Source organism: Drosophila tropicalis, unplaced genomic scaffold (assembly GCF_018151085.1).
Source record: "Drosophila tropicalis isolate 14030-0801.00 unplaced genomic scaffold, ASM1815108v1 contig_130, whole genome shotgun sequence".
Taxonomy (NCBI): domain Eukaryota; kingdom Metazoa; phylum Arthropoda; class Insecta; order Diptera; family Drosophilidae; genus Drosophila; species Drosophila tropicalis.
The window spans coordinates 344,450-359,020 of NW_027172573.1; the positions used below are offsets into that span (position 1 = coordinate 344,450).

Sequence of the window (14,571 nt, forward strand, 5' to 3'; positions counted from 1 at the left end):
CAAATCGGATAAATTTTACTTCATTGAGTGACTTTTCAAAAACCGCTAAAAATGAAATCAGTCTGGCAGCACCAAAGACAGACCGTTTTTTAGTTACAAAAATTTTAACAGTTGGCAACTCTTGTATTTATTACCGACTGACAAGAAGTGCTGTTTTAAACAACTTATAGTTTTTAGTTTTAAGCTAAAAATGGAAAAAGTAGAGACGGTTACCACACCTAATGTCGATGCTCATAGACGCATTATAAGCAAAGCCGTTTCCCAGTTGTTACAGGATAAAGGAGCCAGTCAAGCCAGCCTCCAATGCCTAGAGACGCTAACTCAAATGCTACAGGCCAGTAAGTGGACATTCTATCATTTTTCAGTCATTCATTTAATTATTAAATGCATTTCTTGGCATTTTAGTAATTGTTGAGATTGGCAACTCGGCGCACAACTATTGCGAGCTCAGTGGCCGGACCTTGCCCACTGTAGGCGATGTTAGCCTGGCCCTGATCAATATGGGCATCAACGTCAGCAGCCTTGAACCTTATTTACGCCGAGAGACGCACACTCCCATTCCACTACCACCGCAACAGATGCAACAACGACAATTGAGCTTGCTGCAGGCGGGTAGTAAATCAACTCATCCACACTATGTACCCAGCTTCTTTCCAGCCATGCCAGATCCACATGCCTATATAAGGACTCCGACACACAAGCAGCCGGTAACAGAATACGAGGCCATTAGAGAAAAAGCTGCGTGCCAGAAGCGAGACATTGAGAAGGCTCTCACAAAATTTTTATGCAAAACCACGGAAACGAATAATCTTTTTCCCACCGAGGACAATATGTTTCCTTGTATGACAATAATCCCAATGTATTTCCGGCAATCTGTGTAATTTATTTATGTACTCTTTCTAGTAATTGCATCTAAACCCTCCTTTCCGCCCTATGCAGCAGCACTGAACCCAACAGATCAGGTCTTTGACTTTGAGGAGCTGGAATATCATTATTTAGTAGCCAATCGTACGGAGGATGTGCCCAGTAAAGGTAACAACAAACTCCTCTGAAGCGATTTCATGTTTTACCAATATTTTTTTTTTTTTTTTTTAGAAGACGGTGAGGATGGCGACAGCGATCAAGAGGATTTGGAAGGGGATAAATCCAAAGAAGAAAAACCCGAGCTAGAAATCAAGCCCAACTCTACAACCAACAAAGCGATTTTAGAGAACCCCAACATAGACAATCCATATCTACGTGCTGCCACATTACCTAAGCGATCCAAATCGGGCCCCACACCAATGGCCAGTCGCAATATGATGCCCACAACGCCATCAATTTTAGAGATAACCAAAAATAATGTCTAATTAGATCCTAAGTTCAGAGTGCTGCATATAAAGATATTTTCCGATTTGGATTATTTTTATTAAAAGCATGGACAAGTTACACACATTAAATATCCTTCTCTGACTATTTATTCAGTAGACTGGTTCCAAAGAATAGATGTTTTGTCTGCTATATGATGCTCAATAAAGGGGAACAGAAATCATAGTACGATTTCAGTATATCCAATTGCCATATATCATAGACCGTTCGATTTGTTGGAAGACAATTTTAAATATCTTGGCTTTAATTTATATACACTGCACGTCGAAGTGCAAGCAAAAATAATTTGCCAATTTTAGGGACACACGAGCGGGAAGAAGTCTGATATTACGATTCAATAATTATCCCCAATGCATTTCCAATGTTAGTAAAGCCTCGTAATTTTCTCAGTCACTAAAACAATCATATGATTATTTCCAATTATTCCTGTTCCTTAATCATTTGAAGACACTTATCAGTCTTTTCACGGGAAAAACAGCACACACAGTGGATAGGTTTTTCAGATAGGTAGTTTTTTTTTTTTACTGATTTCATTGTAACTTTTATCACTTACTTAAAAAAAAAAAAAAACAAAAAGGTTTAAAATTATTATGTATTAAATCATTTTATTTCGCGTTTATCTTTGTACGTTATTCTGTATGTGGAAATAAAACAACTTTCTACATATTCCCATCTCCTCCATCCTTTTGTTTCTTCTTCTGTTTTGTTTCGCATTTGTTCCTGTCCACACACAGTTTACGTCCGCTTCTCCTTCTGCTACAATTTCCTTTTTATATTGGATTTTCTGGGGGGTTTTGACGGTATTTTGTTATTTAGAAGAAGAAACCGAGGATTTTGCCACCAAGATGCTTTCTCCTGGCCTCCTCATGATCCATAATGCCGCCGGATGTGGTGAGGACGACATAGCCAAACTGACGAGAGGGCAGCAGATTGTTGGTCCACTTCTCAATGTCGTTAATGGGCACATCGAAGCGAGGCGAGATGACGCCGCACTTGTTCAGACGACCGGTTAGGTTAACCACAATCTTGCCAGAACGATGATCATCGACGATTTCGAATTCACCAATGTAGCCGTGCTTCATCATCACCGTCAGGAACTTGATGATGACCTTAGAGCATGGGCGGAGCAGCACTTGGCGCTTGCCGCGCTTTTCGGCATTGTTGATGCATTTAAGGGCATCGGCCAATACGTTCATACGCACCATGGCTGCAAATGAAATAAAAAAAAACACAGGTATAAGAAAAGTAATGACAAAAAATATATCAACACGTGCGAACTTCAATTCGGCTATTTAGGTTTGCGTCTGCGTATGCGTGTGAATGTGGGTGTGTGTATGTGTATGGGTGGAACGTAAACAACTACAACGGCTGCAAGAGACCTGATGCAGCTGCATTTGTCAAAGAGATAATTTAGCCGGCTATTAGTATTAATCAGTGGTAATAGCTTCATTTTTTTTTTCGGAGTTTCGATTTTTCTTTAACACACTTTTGCATACACACATACACATAAGCCGCAGCAGCAGAGACAACAACACCACAGCTGATACCACTCATTCGGGCCTCGTCAACTGTTTCAGACGCCGCCACCGAAAACCATAAAAAAAATGTCAGTGCAAGAAGCAAAAGTCTTCATTTTATCATAGTTAAGCCAAATTAAATGACTTTTCATTGCCAGTAATTGCGGAATTTCTTTTTGTTATTGGTAAACACACAGAAAAAAAAAAACCAAGGAACAGAAAAAAAAAATACAATTTTCCCACACAACTTTCAGGATTTGTCACAAAATCGTTATAGTTAACGAAAGTTAATAGAATAAGGCATTTATTTCATTTAATTTAACATAGAAATCGTTCAATTTAAATGACGATTACCTTGGATTGATTTGCAAACACAAATTTACACGAACGCGAACGTATCGGAAAAGAGAAAGAGGAAGTCAAAGTTGCGGCATTTGACATTTGACAGCCGCACGCAGAGTCGCTTTCGATATTTCAGGGTTGCTTTATCACATTAATGTGTTAAGTGTTGAAAAATCTATATTTTTATCGATTAATTTTTTCATTGTCATCTCTATTGACAATATTTAACAACAGAATTAAAATAATTGATAAATTATAAAATTAGTAAATACCAATTACCAAAACAATGTCCAAACAGTAAGCTAATTAAATAAATTAAATTAACTAGACATAAATAATGCCAATGAATTGCTCTCATAAACAGATATGGCTTGATTATACCTGGGCAACAGAAAAAGAAGCCAATTCCTCTTGCTAAACCGACTCCGGCCTCTATTTTCGACGAAAGCAGCGATTCAACCAGCGAGGACGATGCTTCTGCGCCCAAATCAATGCGCCACAAGGCCGGGGTCGTGAGTGGTCCCAGTGTAATGGAGCGTCGCAAGGCGCGTAATTTACAAGCGAAAGCCTTGGCCGAGGATCCTACAATTTTTCAGTACGATGAACTTTACGATGAAATGGAGAACAAACGTGAAGAGGCCAAACAGACCAAGAGTCAAGAGCCTCGTAAGCCCAAATACATTGGCCGTCTAATGGAGCATGCCGAGCGCCGAAAGCTAGAGAACGAGCTGCGTGTTGAGAGGCAAGTGCAGAAAGAACGGGAGGCGGAAGGTGAAAAGTTCAAAGATAAGGAGTCATATGTGACAGCGGCCTATCGTCAAAAACTAGAGTCTATACGCCAGCTTCAGGAGCAGGAGCAGCGCGACGAGTATCTTGAGGCAATTGGCGATGTGACCAAACAAAAAGATCTCGATGGTTTCTATCGTCATTTGTATGAGCAGAAATTGGGTTCCAAAGCGGATCCTTCGTCGACACAGGAAGCAGCCGCCGGGTACAAGCCTATCATCAAGCAGCGTTCCTATAGAAAGCGGCAAAACTCGGAAGATCAAGAAACTACAAACGCGACAAAGGCCACGAACAGTCCAAGCAAGGAGCATAGCAAAGATCAAACAGAGGGCATCAATCCCCCCAGCAGCAAAGCACATTTGGCCAATAATATTGATGCCGACTCTGATTTTAGCATAGATGATACAAGCGATGAGGAAGATGATAAGCAAAAGGACGCACCTAAGAAAGAAGAAACCAAGCGGCATTATAAAAAGGAAGATCCCAAGCGGCATAATAAAAAGGAAGATCCCAAGCCCAAAGAAAGGGAAAAGAAAACAGAAAAATTAGACGTTGAACCAATCAAATCGTCCAAAGAAGAAACAACTCCTCCAACTCAAAACGTGCCCCTTCCATCGCCTCGGCCGCCATCTCCGCCAGTTGTTGATCGCTCTCTCATTTGGCGCAAACGCACGGTGGACGAAGTATTTGATGCGGCTTTGGCACGTTATCAGGAACGTAAACGTTTGCGACAGGGTTGAAGCCAAAATAGTATATCCAAGTTAAGGAATTACAATAACATATTAATTTAAATACAATCATTCTTTTATTTCATTTTATAATTACTTTACAGAGAGTACTGAAGTTGCAGATTGTAGAATTTCCGGATGTTTGTGAAGAAACTAATTTAGTTTGTTCAATTTGAACCCAAGATTCCTAACTTTTCTTATTCGTGAATTCGGTATAAAACGACTAAATTGAATTCAGACAGAGATAGGGAGAGAGAGAGTGAATGATAGCTTCTTTTATTTCGTGTGACTAGATCATGGCTTAGAAAGAGATAGAGCTATCAATTTGGTTCTCATTTCATTTGAAATTAATTCGATACAAAATCTTTGAAGAACTAAAGGAACGAGGCAAATGAAAACCGCAAACTAACATGTGAGATTGATGACACAATCAAACAGGTAAAGGTACAGTAGCGCCTGCATAAAACAGGCCAACGGAATGTAAGGATGGTAAGGTGGTGGCTGGTGGTTGGTGGATGGATTTCATTTCACTATTAATTTCGCTGACGAAACCAAGACGAAGCCAACTCAGCGTTGACAACATCAAAAGCAACGAATAGTCAGTCATCCAGGACAGGCAGGTGAAGAGGAGTGCTCTGTTTAGAAGGACGTGGGCAGGACAAGAGCGGGGACGGTATACGATGTACTGCAGTATATGTCTGCAATGCACCTAACTCCCAGCCATGTTGGCGGGGCTTTCGCTTTTATAGTCGGTAGCAAAAGGGATTTTCCGCTTTTGCGGTAAAGGAAAATGGCCAAGTTTGTGCTTTTTTTTTTTTTTCGTTCGTTTTCTCGTTTTATTTTTTTCTGCCTTTCTCTTTTTTTTTTTTTAGTTGTCGTCATACAAAATAAATGGAATATCTTTCTTGTGGCTTTTCTCCACATTCCCTTGCATCCGCATCTCTCATTTTCTAGCCATTCCTTTCCCCCACTGTTTCCGGCGGTGATGAAAGGGCGATAAAGCGGAACTTTCTAAAATTTACCTAAATTATTCATGACAGACAATTTGGAATTAGCATAAACTCAGAAGATTTGGACATAACTTTAAGAAATCCTTTAACCATAGTTTTCTCTAACTAGTTAATCAACAACGACTTAGATTTTAGGTCATTTGATTTAAAGAGAATGACATTGTACACAGACAAAGAAAACCTATTCCATAATCAACTGAAGCTGAGCCTATCCTTAATATAAGTTTTAGTTGGAGGAACTTTTCTCCTTTAAGATTCACTTTCAGTTTTTAGGTTTCTATTATCCTTTGTATTTGGCTTGTTAAAAGTTTTTGTAAGTTGAGGTTGCAATTCCTTTAGTTAATACAAAAGTGTATCAGTTAGTAGTGTTTGTATTTTGGTCATTAGACAAGTTAGTTGTTACATAATGGCAATTGCATTAGCCCCATTGTGACCTCATCGTCCATTTTGGTGGACGGAGGAGGAGTCCTCTTGGGCGAACATACATATTTCTCATGCTGCTGTTCCACTGGTGTATCCATTTCCTTTCGTTGCCTTTGGTGGCCCTAATCAATTTACGATCATAATTACTTGATTTTGGTTTTGCCTTTGGACTTCTGGCACAGTTTCAATCTGCTCAGTGGTTAGAGTGTCTTGTGGAAAGTGGAAAGTGGCAAGTGGGAGGGGATAAGGCTTTAGGATTTGGGATCATTCACGTGTAAATTCAATTATCAAAATTTTCAATGCCGCCTGGTCACCACATCCATGTTATCCAGTTTGTGTGTGTGTGTGTGTGTACAAGCAGTTCCACTTGCAGTGGCAGTTGCATCCAACAATTTTCCTTTGCTGCATTGGACAGAAAAAGTAATGAAAAACTCTCTCCATGCGCCATGTTCCCACTAACCCCAAAAGAGGCGACGCGTCGGTGAGGAGAAGGAGGAGGCAGAGGATAAAGCTAGGCACACGCATCTGCCAGCCTACACATATGGGGCAAATGCCAGAGAGCGAGCGAGTAAGCGGACGAGCCTCTTCTTGTATCTTTATCATTGCATCTTGCTCTTGATACCCTACAAAACCTGTGCGAGCCACGAAGAGGGAATGACCGAAGAGCTGCCAGTCACTTATTCTTTACAAAAAATATGCGATTTAATGTTCATTTGCTTTCAAAACGAAATTCCAGGGTATCTCCATGCTCGACTGAAGGCATGAACATGTCCTATGTATGTGTTTTGTTATTGCCTTAGTCTATGTACTAACTATGAGGGGATCCCAAATCGTCGTTGGTAATTACTATTTGTAAAGTTATGACTATAGTTTAAGAAGTTTCTTAATTTTTTGAAGGTCTTTAACACTTTTTACATTTATACGAATGAAAATGGAATAGATATCCCCTTTTGGTTCAGAAATTTAAATGGAATCTACGCCTCTGTTGGCCTTTCTTGAGGTTCTGTTTCGTTTTGTGTTTGTGACGACTTGTGTGTGTGTGTGTGTTCGTTAGTGTGTGTGTGCATGGGGGTAAGGGTTTTGGCAAGGAGTACCGGCTGCCGTTGGTGGCGCGTGGTCTAGCTAATAAGCAGGAAATTAAAATGTTATATGCATTGCTGCGGTGATGGTTGGCGGTGGCCCGTCACAGTTTTGCTCAGTAACCTCCGATACCCTCCCATGAGTGGGCATTGTCAACTCGTTGTTCATCCAGCATGGCATCTCTCTTTTTCTCTCGCTGTCTTTCTCTGCCCCCTGTTTGGTGAGCGCCTTGAAGTATGCATTATTTTTACGTGTCAGTGCGCATTTTTGGCATAATTGAAGCACAAACAGCAGTAGCAGTAGCAGTAGCTGAAGGCCAGACCCCTAGCACCATATTCCTTCCACCCATTTAGCTGACATTGCCCCGTCTTCAGCTTATCCCTGTCGTCGATGTCTCCCCTCTCTTTTCTCCCACTGCCACCAATTCTTTGCCAAAAGCCGCAAGTTGACATTGCGTTTATTTGCTGGACTTGGATTAAGTTTGGTTATTTTTTTTTTCATTTCGTCTACGTTCCTTTTCTCTCCATTGAAATACCATAACAACATCGGTATCAAGCATATAGACAGTTTTACACCACCGATTCCGCCTCCTTCATCCATAACCTGACAGTCCACTCCCACTCCCATTCCCCTCCATTTTGTTCGTGCCTCGCTGCACTTTGAACTATTTAATGTGCTAGCAGTTTTTAAATGAGATTTTTTTTCTCTGGGTTTTCTTGCTTGCCTCTTTACGACTTTTTGTGGTTTTTATGCGTGGGCGTTGTGGCCAAGTTAGCTAGAATAGAGAGGAGAATGGCGAGATAAGGTTTGGTATGGATGGTAGTTATGGGTGTGGCAGATTCTTATGTAAAAACCTAATTAAAAGTGCCTTATTATGCAATTAAAACAAATAATGTCACATTGTGCAGCCAAAGAAGGATGAGGGACTTCCGGTCATGGTTAACAAAGGTGTGTGAGGGGTAAGTCACACACACACACACACACACACTTCCTTTCTAATGCCACTAGGGCCAAAGACGATTTCAGTTTCTCTTGCATTTCTCTTCACCATTTCTTTATGGTATTTTTCTTCTTCCTCATTTTTGTTGAGAATTTTTCGTTTCTTTTTGTTGTTAGCTACTAAAATGTAAAATTCCCTTATGTGTAGGAGGGAGGAGGGGGAGGGTTTTTCTGAATTTGGCTAACTCTTGTCTTTGCGTTTGGCCCTGATTTATGTGCTTTTGTGTGTATTTTGTGGCCTAAAACTGCAAGTAGCAATGCCAGAAATTGAAATCAACTGAATGGGCTGAAGGGAGTAGGCGACAACAAGATGATGATGGCGAGGGCGTTCGGGGACGGGGTGGGACTCAATTTTCACACATCCGCACATTTTTGGTGTTGGGTTGTGCATTTATAGAAGCATAAAACATGCTAATTTATTGCTGTTGATTTTAATAACTTTTAGTCCGCCCACATAAGTATGCTATAATTTTTGTGTCTGGCTGGTTTAGTGGGATGTGAAAAAACTGGTATGAAGGCAATGTATGTTAAGTCAACTTCCCCCCACCCCCACTCCACACGAATAGTGGCAAGCAGTCGAAATATTAAACAAGTGGGAAACAAAAACATGCAAACGAAGAAGAAATTGAGAAGCTAAGAATAAGAGCAACAAAACGAAAGGAGACAAAACAATACCCAGAAATGTAAGCAAAGAACTAGACGAATCTAAAAGATAATTGAAAGCAGATGTAGTAAACATATCTATATATAGTTTGTGATTACCTCAAATAGTGACTGATTGTCTTCTTCATATTATTTGCTGATCTGTTACACTTTGAACACACATAAGTCAGGTCCTTCACAGTTGCTGTAATTCTCCTTTTGATTGTCTTAATTTGTTCTCGATTTTTCTTTTTTTAACTCAAAGATGATGCGGAAATCGGCCTCAACGTTCGTTTGGTCTAAGAGAGAGGCCCTACAATAGGACGACTCAAAAAGCCCTTTCCGGTGTGGCTTTTAAAATGATTGTCATTATGAGAACATAATTCATTCGGATTCAAAATGAAAAGGTTTTTTTCCATTATAAACTTTAATAAGATGTTCTCGTTGACTCGCTACATTTTCTAGTTAATCCCAAGACTCATGAATGTTAAGATATATCGGATATTTCTATATAAAAACAAAATGAATAGATGCCAGTTGGGTTTGGAATTTTACCTTTCTGTTCTTGGCCTAAAATAAAGTAAAAGTTTCATGTAAGCTAATTCTAATTATTTGTTTGATTAGTTTAAAGTTGCTCCTTTTCCATGACATATACTTATGAAAATAAAGGACCATTTAGTACTTGGCGCCAGTTCCTGGCAGAGATCAACTCATTTCTTGTAGTCGAAATAAAGTGTGAGCTCTGAGAACTTCATAAACCTGATTTGGGTGCTCCATCAATGCTGTAACCACATCTGATTGAACTGACATCCTGCTGCGCCAATGTGTTGGCCTTTTGGGTTTGTTCGTGTGCCCATCTTTGTGTCTGTGAGCATGTCCTTTCTGCCCGTTGACAAATATGAGTGTGACACAAAAGGTATGACTCTCAATAGGATTTTGGTAGCTGGATTTTTTTTGTCTCTCCTTTGGCATCTAATGGCTTGACCAATGCGTTCGCATCGCACATGGTGGGTTCTTGGTTAAGGCAACTAGATTGTTATCCAAGTGAATGGTCAACAGATGGAACCACCTCCACATGGGCGGTGGGCACTTAGAGGATACTTCAATTGGCCCCTAATGAAACTTCAAATAACAACAATTTGTGAAATTCCAAACTGATTTCCAATTGCAAGAAGCATTAAAAGTAATAGCTTCTATATATACACATGACCCCATTAAGGTCTTTCCATGGGCAAGTGCAACGAAGAGCAAAGCCCACCAAAGCAAAGGAAAGACCAATATGAAGGCAAGTCAAAAAACACGATGACATGCGGAAGAATGATGCCGTTGATGACCATACAAACATATCAAGTTAGGGCCTATGAAGTAGAATAACTATCCCTCTCCCCTCCCCCTTTCACGACCCTTTTTTATTGCCAATACGAAATTTCTAATTTGTAATTAGCTCAAATTGGAGCACTTTAATTGCATTTTAGAATAGTCAAGGATTCAGCTTGTCCAATTGAACCAACAATGCATTCCAAATAAAAAAAAAAAAGTGAATGAGAGGCAGGATGAAAAAATAAAACATTTGCTCATAAATTGGCTTGCCCATTAAATGAGAGGGGTGGAAGAGAAGTGGTCGAAAAGTTTTGATGGTTGGCCACGAATTTATTTGAAATGCGAATCGGCGCGGCATAGCGAGACGGAAAGGGAGAGAGAAGGAGAGACAGAGAGAGGAGATGGCTTTGTCAGTAGAATTCAATCGAAATTGCATTGCAAATAATTTGCCAATTTTGTGCATTATATGTATGCATATAAATATATACAAATGTATATATATATATACATATATATGTAGTTATATACTATATATTTGAATGTTTCGTTCAGTTGCCACAATTTGCACAATTTATTTTTGCTTTGACTACTTTGAATCTTCAACTTTTATACCAACAAAAAAAAAAGAAAAAGACACAACACAAAAACATTTTACGGAATTATACAAAATTTGTGGTTTTTGTTCGGCTTCCCTAGTTGCCATTCTCCTCCCCGTCCACCACATCCCCTGTCACCATGATCATATTGCAATTTTGTTTAGATAGGCTGATGTATTTGCATTTCATTTGTTGTTCAGACCAAATATTTATATACATATCAGTTGAAATTGTAACAACATGTCATTGCCCATTGTCTCAATTTCAGAGATCCAAAACTATTTTCACACGTGAAACTCAAATAAGTGTCAAGGCATTCACATTTCTAGCCTTCGGAATGGATCTTCTATTGCATCCTCTGGGTGGATTTCCTTAAACGGGAGCATACATGTAAATCCAAAACCCATCCACCCTACTTATGCCAATTGTTTTACTTTTCAAGAAATACTAATAAAAATATTTTCAAATCCTTGAGGTTGCTTATCCGAAAAGAAGAATATAAAATGATTATTCAACTAACAACTATAATTCAACAAATAGTTTAAAATGTTCATTGATGTGTGATTAAATGACAAAGGCTTGGGTTTATTCGGCCTGAGGTCAATAAATCCTAATAATTTATAAGATTTTAACTCATAGGCGGCTCAAAAGGGTGAGGAAATTGTTTCTATATCTATTTCAAGGATTCCAAGATCTCTCAACATCAGACTTTGCTAAAGAGTCCAGAGTTCTAATGACAATAACATATTTCCAACGCTAAAACCAGTTGGGAATTCAAACTACATGAGGCGAATACAGAACGGCAAACCTGGCAGCTGTTCTTTCCACATTTTTCACGTGCATACTTTTGGGCGCCATCAGAAGAATTCTAAAGCCCTTTGTCTGATTCAACTGACTATTACGCCCAGTTTTTATACCCTTGCAAAAAGAGTACATATATGAATTTTGGTCAGAAGTGTCTGTCCGTCTGGATCAACGCAAACTCCTCCTAGACCGTAAGAGCTACAGAGTTGAGAGCACGTAGGCTTGCATATACTGCGGGGATTGTGTATCTCGGATTCAGCCGGATCGGACCACTGTATCATATTGCTCCCGTACAAACACCAAAGTCACGAACAGTGACTTTTCTCAATAACTTCTTTATTTTCTGTGCTATTGTCGTGAAACTTAATATTATACAGTTTATTGCGCCTATAAACTACTGTGCCAAATTCGATCAAGATCGGGTGACTATATCATATAGCTCCCATAAGAACGATCGCCTTTTTAGAAAAAACGTTTTTCCACTTTGATGGCTATAGGTAAAGAAAGACTTTATACTCCAGACGTAGAGGGGACCGAGCATTGATGATCCAATGTAAGCTACTCGCTTTCAGTTGCGCCAAGTTAGCCTTCTGTCTAGGTGGATGCCAAGGTAAGTGACATTATCGGCTTGAGGAACTGGTATGTTGTTTAGCATTAGAGCTGGACAGTTTCTTCTGTTAAGCGTAAATGTAACATGTTTGCATTTCTACTCATCGACCCGGATACGCCAGGTTGCTAGCCATTTTTACCTTCAGATGTTCCTCTAATTTTTCAGAGGCTTGTATTGGGCATTTGGATCTGCTGAGGATTGCAGTGTCATCGGCAAAAGTGGACGTTGTAAGTCCTAAACTCGTTGGTAAGTCTGCAGTGTACAGCCGAGATGGAGCCATTACATCTAACAGCGAATTTCCTATTGCAAAGGTAAGATTCCATGAGTTTGTGGATGTACTGTGGGAGTTTTTGTCGGATTTTGAACATCAGACCCTCCAGCCAGTATTCTTTTAGTTCGAATGCTGTTCGTATTTCGGATGTTATGCGATTGTAGCTTGCATTTTTGATGTTATTGCGTACGGAAGCTTTCAGTGGGGTAGGCGACACCACCGAAAAGTATGACACTCACGTTGTTGTTGTACAATTAGTTCTTGTAGCTGTTGCTGGTGAGGATCGAGAAGCTTGGGCCCGAATCGGTGGTCATGGCTTAGAACAAACTAATAGCAATATGATTGTAAATAGGCGTCTCTAAGGCGACTGAGAGCCATACACAGTTTTTGCAAACGCGGTCTTTTTTTTACACTAAAATTTGCGGAGTGCATTAAAAAACACGTCTGCACGCGGCAACGGTTGGTTGAATAATGATTGATTATATATATGTATATTCTATTGGAAGTGAGCATCTTTCGAGTCATCTCGGAGTAAATCAAACTCCTTACGATCGTAGACACACCTCTCCCCTTCCGACCCAAAATCTGATGTTAGTCAAGTTAGTTTCAGTTTAAATTAATTTTTTTTTACGATTTTTTTACATTGCTGAAGTGTGATTAATAATTTTGAATGGATTCCAAATGTGTGGGGTAGTAAAATAAAAATTACATAATTACATACATAATTTACATAACATAATTTCAAAAGAAAAGAAAAGAAAAATAATGATGATGGCTTCCGGTAAATTCTTAATAGAAACGTTTGATCTTCTTCGTCAATTTTATTTTGGGGTAAGTAGCCTCACGAACCATGACTGGAATACGCGAGTTCTGATCGTCCTTGGAGTTGCTCGACTTGCCCTTCGCATGAAAGAAATCAAAATCTGTCTTCATTTTAGTATAGGTCGGCTTGATTGTGGGATCCGACCAAGTCTCCCATTCGGTGTCGTCCAGCTGCTCCTCCGACTGTGGAGCATCGTTGTGGACGCACATTGAAAAGTGCTTCTCCTTCAATGAGACTGAAGTCTGCGCCGAAATCGTGCGTTGATTTCCGGCCGATACGGCATCCTGGTTCTGGTCAAGTTCCACTACGGACATACGGTTCATCTGGAACCAGAAGCTCCTCCTTATGTTGATTTGTTTCCCTGTCTGCAACAAATAGCAAATTTGTCTCATCCCTCTCTGTCTCTCTCGCTCGCTCTCTCTCTCTCTCTCTTTGCACTTACCCACTGCTTATATATCTCAAAGACGATCCAGGCAAATACGAATCCGAGAACGAATATGTATCCGAATACATACCGAGTCGTCTCGCCATCACAGTGTGCTAGTCCGAACCAGCATTTCTCCAGGATATTCTCAGCTTCTTCAACAAAGGACTCCCACCGCGGTTTTGGTTCTGGCTCCACAGCGCTTCGAAAAATTGAGAAAAGGTTAAACATTTTAGAAAATATATATTTTAGTTGCCTTTTTCTGCTGTTTTTCTGCCCCTTGCTTCACTTTAAATGAATATTTTTTTCTGGCATGCCTTGAGGTACACTTTTTGGTCATAAACCAGCCTACTTGGATGATGTTAGGTTTTTTTTCGGTTTTAAAATTGTTTTTCCCTCTAGTCATCCGCCTACTTGAACAGATGCAGACACACACTAACTAGGCTCATGCATAGATAGAAATCCGATGGAGCAAAGTTATACAGAGTTGGTCCCATGATCCATGAGGTGGTCCATGCAGGGAAGGGCAACTCCTGGCCCAATCCTGTCTATTAAGGGTTGAATCCGTATGTAGTTATTGGACAAGAGGAATAGTCGCACCAAAGATAACTGAGAAAAATCAAAAATATCGACAGACAAACACATCTTTTAATAATTTACTTAGCGTTGCTTTTGTTTATATTATATATACATATATTTTCATACCCTTGCAAAAATGGCGTTAAGTTCAGCATAGATGCAAATCAGGTCCCGACCTCAATCAGAATTTTAAGGTCTTTGTTATTTACCTAAAATTCTGAATGAGGTCGGGACCAGAATTGTAGCCAT

The 14,571-nt window shown here is 39.8% G+C and overlaps 4 protein-coding genes across 5 annotated transcripts; 2 read left to right on the forward strand and 2 right to left on the reverse strand.

Annotated features, from left to right (window-relative positions):
- The first annotated feature begins 116 nt into the window (after positions 1-116).
- On the forward strand, positions 117-1,439 carry Taf8 (TBP-associated factor 8). 2 transcript variants are annotated; one of them, XM_068295568.1, is made up of 4 exons: positions 117-338; positions 406-840; positions 904-1,032; positions 1,096-1,439. In XM_068295568.1, exons 1-4 carry the CDS (start codon positions 191-193, stop codon positions 1,347-1,349), a joined length of 966 nt encoding a protein of 321 aa, XP_068151669.1. In that variant the 5' UTR covers positions 117-190; the 3' UTR covers positions 1,350-1,439. The 2 variants fall into 2 exon arrangements, with proteins under 2 accessions (XP_068151669.1, XP_068151674.1); XM_068295573.1 differs by lacking the exon at positions 1,096-1,439 and having other exon boundaries at positions 406-877; positions 940-1,032.
- A 507-nt stretch (positions 1,440-1,946) lies between these two features.
- On the reverse strand, positions 1,947-3,355 carry RpS15Aa (Ribosomal protein S15Aa). The gene is made up of 2 exons (XM_068295601.1): positions 3,240-3,355; positions 1,947-2,575 (listed from the first exon to the last, which is right to left on the reverse strand). Exon 2 carries the CDS (start codon positions 2,571-2,573, stop codon positions 2,181-2,183), a length of 393 nt encoding a protein of 130 aa, XP_068151702.1. The 5' UTR covers positions 2,574-2,575; positions 3,240-3,355; the 3' UTR covers positions 1,947-2,180.
- Positions 3,356-3,390: 35 nt separating this feature from the next.
- LOC137581329 (nuclear speckle splicing regulatory protein 1) lies at positions 3,391-4,810 on the forward strand. The gene is made up of 2 exons (XM_068295556.1): positions 3,391-3,524; positions 3,592-4,810. The coding sequence occupies exons 1-2, from the start codon at positions 3,514-3,516 to the stop codon at positions 4,751-4,753; spliced, it is 1,173 nt and encodes a 390-aa protein (XP_068151657.1). The 5' UTR covers positions 3,391-3,513; the 3' UTR covers positions 4,754-4,810.
- Positions 4,811-13,280: 8,470 nt separating this feature from the next.
- LOC137581568 (uncharacterized) lies at positions 13,281-13,993 on the reverse strand. Its single transcript, XM_068295869.1, has 2 exons — positions 13,762-13,993; positions 13,281-13,684 (listed from the first exon to the last, which is right to left on the reverse strand). Exons 1-2 carry the CDS (start codon positions 13,972-13,974, stop codon positions 13,286-13,288), a joined length of 612 nt encoding a protein of 203 aa, XP_068151970.1. The 5' UTR covers positions 13,975-13,993; the 3' UTR covers positions 13,281-13,285.
- Between the last annotated feature and the right edge of the window lie 578 nt (positions 13,994-14,571).